Here is a 6,133-nt window from a genome sequence, read left to right as displayed (position 1 = left end):
ATCCGCAATAAAAAAGAAATTTATTTCGACAGCTCATTTGCATCTCATTTGCATTTTTGAAATTTTGAATTAGGCTCCGGGATCTGGAGCAGCATTCCCAACCTCTGGAAAATGAGATCCAAATATTCCCAGGAGCCAGGAAATGAAAGGATGGAAAAATCCAATTAAATCCTTGAAATCCCATCAATTTCTTGTTGATAAAAATGTAGAATTGTTGGAAATTACTGGAAAAAGAATTCCGGTGGATATCTGGGATTTTAGCAGGAATTTTGGGAAAATCCAGGTTTTTCCAGCTCTGTAATCCCAGATTTTGGGTGGAAATGGAAGGATTTGAAGGGAAAATCCTGGAGCTGGGAATGACAGAACTTCCTAGGGTTTGGGAATGGACAAAATTGGGTGGAAAAATCCCAAAAAATTCAGGATTTGGCTCTGGGAATTCCAGGAATTCCAAGCCCTGGAGGTGTCCAGGGAGGGAATCCTGGGATTTGGGAGCTGCAGGACACAGAAAATCCCGGGATGAGGAGGAAGAGGTGGGAACTGGGCAAAAAACGCCAGAAATATGGTGGAGTTTGGGAATTCCAGGTGGGAAGGCACCAGGAAGAGGCAGGAGGGGAATTTTCTGGGAATTTTCCAGAAGATTTCCTGAATGGGATCAAGGGAAGGGGGAGACAGAGCTCCAGGAATTCCAGGGCAAAGCTGGGAATGAGGTGGAGGAGAGAGGGAAGGGGGACCCCAAATCCCTCCGCAGATCCCAAACCCGCCCAGCTCTGGCCAATCCCGACCCTTCCCCCCAGAATTTCCCACCCATTTTTCCCGGGATAAATCCCCACTCCCCAGGCTCCCATCGCCCTTTCCCAGGAGGAAGAAAATCGGGAATTCCAGCAGGAAGTGCCAACTCTTTAATGGAACAACATTCCCGAGCCTCGGGAACCCCGGGATCCGCCCTCCTCTCCTGGAATCCCCAGAATTCCTCCTGGAGATTCCTCAAATCCAGCTCCTCCCGGAGTTCTCCAGCTGGAAATCCCAAACCAAACCAAAATCCCGAGAATTCCGCTTGTCCTTCCCCTCCCCCCACCCCCCAACACTGCATTCCAGGAGTTCCAAAGTCGCTTCCATAAAAAAACCAACCAACCAAAACAAAACAAAACAAAACAAAACAAATTGGGAAAAATGGAGGCAGAGCCAAAGTTCTGGATTGAATTCCAGTCCCAAATTCCGAGAATTCCGACAGGAGCCGTGTCCTGCTCCTCCTGAGCTTCTGGAGGAGTTTTGGCCCTTCCCAGCCCAGAGTTCCGAGGGTGGATCCGGGATTTTCCGGGAAAAGGGGCGGCAGGAACCCTCCCAGAGTCAGAGCTGGGAATTGATCCTGGAAATCTCCTGGAGAAATCTTGTGGGTTTCCCAGCAAGAGGAGGGAGAAAGGCCCCGAATTCCGGGATTCCTGCGGGAATCAGCTCCTCATGGAAAAGCAGCTGGAATTTTGGGATCATCCAGTCCTTTCCCGAAGTTCCCCATGGATCCTGAGCCTCTGGATGGTCCCGGAAAGGCGGCTGGGAATTGTCTCAATCCCGAGGATTTGGGCAGCATGGGATGGGCTCTGCATTCCCGGAATTCCAGCCTGGATTCTTCCATCCTGGATTCCTGAATTCCATCCTGGATTCTTCCAGCCCAGATCCTGAATTCCACCTTGGATTCCTGAATTCCAGCCCAGATCCCAAATTACATCCTGGATTCCCGGATTTCCTGCCTGGATTCTGGAATTCCAGCCTGGATTCCCAGAATTCCAGCCTGGATTCTTCCAACCCAGATCGCAAATTCCAGCCCAGATCCCAGATTCCATCCTGGATTCCTGGAATTCCAGCCAGGATTCTCCCAGATCTGGGGCCGCTCCCAGTCCTGGGAATTCCGAGTGATCCCTCGGACAGGATCCAGCAATTCCCGGGAGAAAAATCGGGATTTAAGGATCGACGCTCCCGGCTTTTCCAGAAGGTGGGGGAAAAAATTCCGTGGATCCAGCCCCAAAAAAATCCCAGGGTTCCAAATTCCCAGGGATCGGCTCCAGCCATGATCGGAGCCTGGGAAGGGGTTGGGAATTTTCTGGAAAAATGGGAAAGGCCTCACAGTTGTGGTTGGGTTGGGAATATCCAAAGGATTCCTGGGAATTTCTCCAGGGGGACGTGAAGGGAAAAAAATTCCTGGAATTTTACAGGGAGGGGATGTGGGGAATCCTGGGAAAAGGGGATTTTTGGGAAGGGAGGAGATCCCAGAAAAAGTGGGGTTTTGGGAATGAGGAATTCTGGGGTGTCACAGGGAATAGATGCCAAGAATCCCAAAAGAAGTGGAATTTTGGGGGTAAAAATAAAAGGGGGGGAGTTGTCCTGGAATTTCACAAGGAGCAGATCTGAGGAATCCCAGGAAAAAGGGAATTTTGGGAAGGCAATAAATCCCAGGAAAAGGGGATTTTTGGAAATGAGCTCACCTGGGAGATCTCAGGAGCAAATCCCAGGAATCTCAGGAAAAGGGGGAATTTTGGGGAATTAGGAATTCTGGGATACCCCAGAAAAACCAGGAATTTTGGGAATTAGGGCCCCTAAGGACGAACAATTCTCCCTCTCCATAAAAACCCCATAAATACAAACCAAAAACCAGGCACGAGGCAAATCCCAAATAAATAGGGCGGATCCTGGGAATTCCCAGCGGGTCAGGGGAGGGGTGCGGGAGGTGAGGAGAAGCGGGAAGAGCCTTGGGAACTCCCGGCTCCGGGGTGTTTTAAGTGTCCTCGGTCATGTCCTGGCTGCCGGTCCGGGCGATTTTGCGCGGCGGGGCCGAGTTCTCGCCCTCGAGCTCGCCCTGCTCCTGCTCGCGCTTCTTGGCCGCATTCTGCAACAGCGCCGGGCGTCAGCGGGCAATGCCGGGGCAATGCCGGGGCAATGCCGGGGGTTCGGGGGGTTCCGGGGGGTTCTAAGGGATTTTAGGGGATTCCAGGGGTGTCCAGGGGGGTTCTGGGGAATTTTAGGGGGTTCCAGGGAATTCCAAGGCCAATTCCCAGGGAATTCCAGGGCAGACTCCCAGCATGGGGATCCCCAGTGTTCCCACATGCTGGGATTCCCAAATCCCCATATTCCCAAATCCCAACATTCCCACTCCCGAGTATTCCCATTCTCAACATTCCCACACCCCAACCATTCCCAATCCCAAATTCCCAAACCCAACCACTCCCAAATTCCCAACCACAACCTCCCTCAATCCCAATTCCCCCCCATTTCCAGGGCCAGAACCACCCCAGGATTTCCTGCCTGGAATTCCCACATTCATCATTCCTACAGGAATGATTCCTGCAATGAATCCATCCCAAATTCCCAGAAAAATTGGGAAATTTGGATCCCAAATGTCACCTTTTTGTCCCACTGCTGGTGGAGGTAGCGCAGGAGGATGTTTGTCTTCTCTGTCACGATAACTACAAATAATTCCAAGGAAAAACAGAGAAAAAAATGTCAGGTTTTAGGAGGATTTCAATGCGTAAGGAGGGAGGAAAAATTGGGAATTGTTGGAGGGGAAAAATGGGAATAAATAAAGGGGAAAATAGGAGTAATTAAAGGGGGAATTGGGAATTAAAAGTGGGAATATTGGGAATAAATAAAGGGAAAACTGGGAATTAAAAGGGGGAATACTGGGAATTAAAAGAGGGAATATTGGGAATTAAGAGGGGGAGCTGGGACTGTGGGATGTCCCTGGTGGAGCCGATAAAAATCGGGATTTTCCCAGCAGGACTCACTCTGTTCCGAGGGGAATTCTCTGGTGGGCAAATACACCGAGGGCCGGCGGTTCTGGAACGGGAACGAGAGAGAGACTCAGGGACGGGATGGGAATGGGGGGGATTTGGGAATTCCGGGATTGGGGAACACTGGGATGGGGAATTCCAGGATTTGGGAATTCAAGAATGGGAAATACCAGGACTGGGGAACTCTGGGATAGGGGAATTCTGGGATTGGAAAACTCTGGGATATGGGAATGCCGGGATTAAGGAATTCCAGGATCTGGGAATACTGGGCTGGGGAATTCCAGGATTTGGGAATTGCGTGACTGGGGAACTGCAGGATTAGGGAATTCCAGGATTAAGGAATGGGGCCCTGGAGCACTCACGGAAGCCTTGCAGACGGAATCCGCATGGAACCTGCTGAAGTTGCTCTTGTTGTACACCGGGAGTCCCTTCAGGAAATCTGCCTGGGGAGCCACAATTCCCAAAAATCCCTCAGGGAACGGGCAAGGACAGCCCAGGGAACCCCAGGGATTGGTGTCTGTCCAACCGACCCCAAACTCCAGGCCCTGAGGGGAAATTCCCGGGATTTGGGCAGCTCCAAACTTTCCTTCCCCAGATAAAATTCCCAGGGTGATCCCAAGGCTGTGACGCCTAAGCCCCCCCACAAAACAAATGGTTCAACCCAACTTTAGGGTGATCCCTAACCCCCCTGATAAAACAAATGGTTCTGCCCAACTTTAAGTTACCCCTCACCCAAAATAAATGGTTCGGCCCTCCCTTAGGGTGCCCCCCACCCATATTGGGGTGCTCCAACTTCACTCCCAGCCCAAATCCCACCCTAGGACTCCCAAATCCCCCAAACCCCGCCCTGGGGTTCCACTCACTCCAAACCCCGCCCTGGGGCTCCCCAAATCCCCCAAACCCCGCCCTGGCTCTCCCCTCACCCCCAAATCCCCCAAACCCCGCCCGGGTCTCCCCTCAACGCCACCCCTGAGGGCGGGAACCCCTCACACCCCCTCAGCCCCGCCACCTCCGCCCAGGCCGCGGCGGGCGCGGGCCCTACAGGCCGGAAGCGGCGGCGGCGCCGCCGCTGCGGTACCGGGAAGGCCGCGGGCGGCGCGGCGGGGCCCGGGAGCCGCGGCCGGGCCGCCGAGGTCGGCGCGGGGCCGCCATTGCGGCGGGGGGCTCACGTACCATCTTCGCCGCCACCAGCCGGGAGGAGCCGCCCCGGCCCGCCCACTGTCATGGCCGGCCGCCTCGCGCGCGCCGATTGGCCCGCGCCCCAGAACACTGCGTTTCCATTGGGCGCCGCGCCTGTCAATCGTCGACGGGAGGGTTGGGTCGAGGCAGGAAGTGCCCGCCCGGAAAAGCGGGGCGGATACAGTGCGGGAGGACCCGGATGGAGAGCGGCGCGGGGCGCGCCGGGAGCTGTAGTTTGAGCGGCGAGTCCGCTCTTCAATTAAGGGGCTGCTCATTAAGTGCCGGCTCATTAGCGGCGCTGGAAAAAGAGAATTCCTTCTCTATATCCTATCCCAGAGGTGATGCTGGAATCAGGAGCCCAGAGGATGGGGCAGAGGCGCTGCTAAGTGAAGAAAACCTGAATTCCACCCCTAATTCCACACCCCTAACTTTCCCAAATATCTGCCAGATTCCCCCTCCTCGTTAAACTCCCCACCCTAATTAACGCAGGAGACACGCTGGGATTTCAGCACATTCCGCATTCTCACGTTTATAAACAAACAAAATTTTAAAAACTTGGAATAAACACACGCAAAACGTGAGGATAATTTAATAACGGAAGGAACAGCCGCGCCCCAAACCCCTCAGAGGCACGGTGTGACAGGGCCAGCAGGGCTGGGCACCTCCTCTAGGGCCCGGCGGGGTCATCCCGAATTCCTGGAGAAGAATTCCCGGAGAATTCCGGGGTTCCCTCAGTGGCTCAGGGATTTCCTGCCCTTCAGCATCCGCCGCAGGATCACGGCGACCCCGCCGGGAGTGCTGATCCGTTTGATCCAGCCATGAGTCTTCTTCCGCTTCCAGTTGTTGGGCTGGTACTCGTTCCCCCGGGATTTTCCACGGATTTGTCGGAAATTCCATGCTGGGGCCAAGACGCGGCAGAGAACGGCGGCGTTGGAAGTCCCGGGAAGAGGCTCCGGAGCGTTTGGGAGCAGCGGGAAAGGAAAACCTCGCAGCAGGGAAAAGCTTGGGGGAAATTAAAGCAGAAAAAGGAGTGAGAAGAAGGAAATAAAGGATAAATTTAGAATTTTAAAGTTGAGATTTCCCCTCCCAGTACCTGCTGCCCCCTGCCCGCGCCCACACCGGGCCCAGCGCCGCCATTTTGCTCCGCCCGCCAATAACGCCGCTTCTCATTGGCT

General features: G+C 54.0%; 2 protein-coding genes across 2 annotated transcripts; both read right to left on the bottom strand.

The window, feature by feature from the left end:
* Positions 1-977: 977 nt before the first annotated feature.
* Positions 978-5,009, bottom strand: DDA1 (DET1 and DDB1 associated 1). Its single transcript, XM_058820991.1, has 5 exons — positions 4,953-5,009; positions 4,142-4,222; positions 3,774-3,825; positions 3,394-3,455; positions 978-2,878 (listed from the first exon to the last, which is right to left on the bottom strand). Exons 1-5 carry the CDS (start codon positions 4,953-4,955, stop codon positions 2,768-2,770), a joined length of 309 nt encoding a protein of 102 aa, XP_058676974.1. The 5' UTR covers positions 4,956-5,009; the 3' UTR covers positions 978-2,767.
* A 522-nt stretch (positions 5,010-5,531) lies between these two features.
* MRPL34 (mitochondrial ribosomal protein L34) lies at positions 5,532-6,133 on the bottom strand. The gene is made up of 2 exons (XM_058821198.1): positions 6,052-6,133; positions 5,532-5,960 (listed from the first exon to the last, which is right to left on the bottom strand). The coding sequence occupies exons 1-2, from the start codon at positions 6,126-6,128 to the stop codon at positions 5,690-5,692; spliced, it is 348 nt and encodes a 115-aa protein (XP_058677181.1). The 5' UTR covers positions 6,129-6,133; the 3' UTR covers positions 5,532-5,689.

Source organism: Ammospiza caudacuta, chromosome 28 (assembly GCF_027887145.1).
Source record: "Ammospiza caudacuta isolate bAmmCau1 chromosome 28, bAmmCau1.pri, whole genome shotgun sequence".
NCBI lineage: Eukaryota > Metazoa > Chordata > Aves > Passeriformes > Passerellidae > Ammospiza > Ammospiza caudacuta.
The sequence above is the reverse complement of the archived record's forward strand: the minus strand, read 5'-3'. Positions and strand labels throughout refer to the sequence as shown.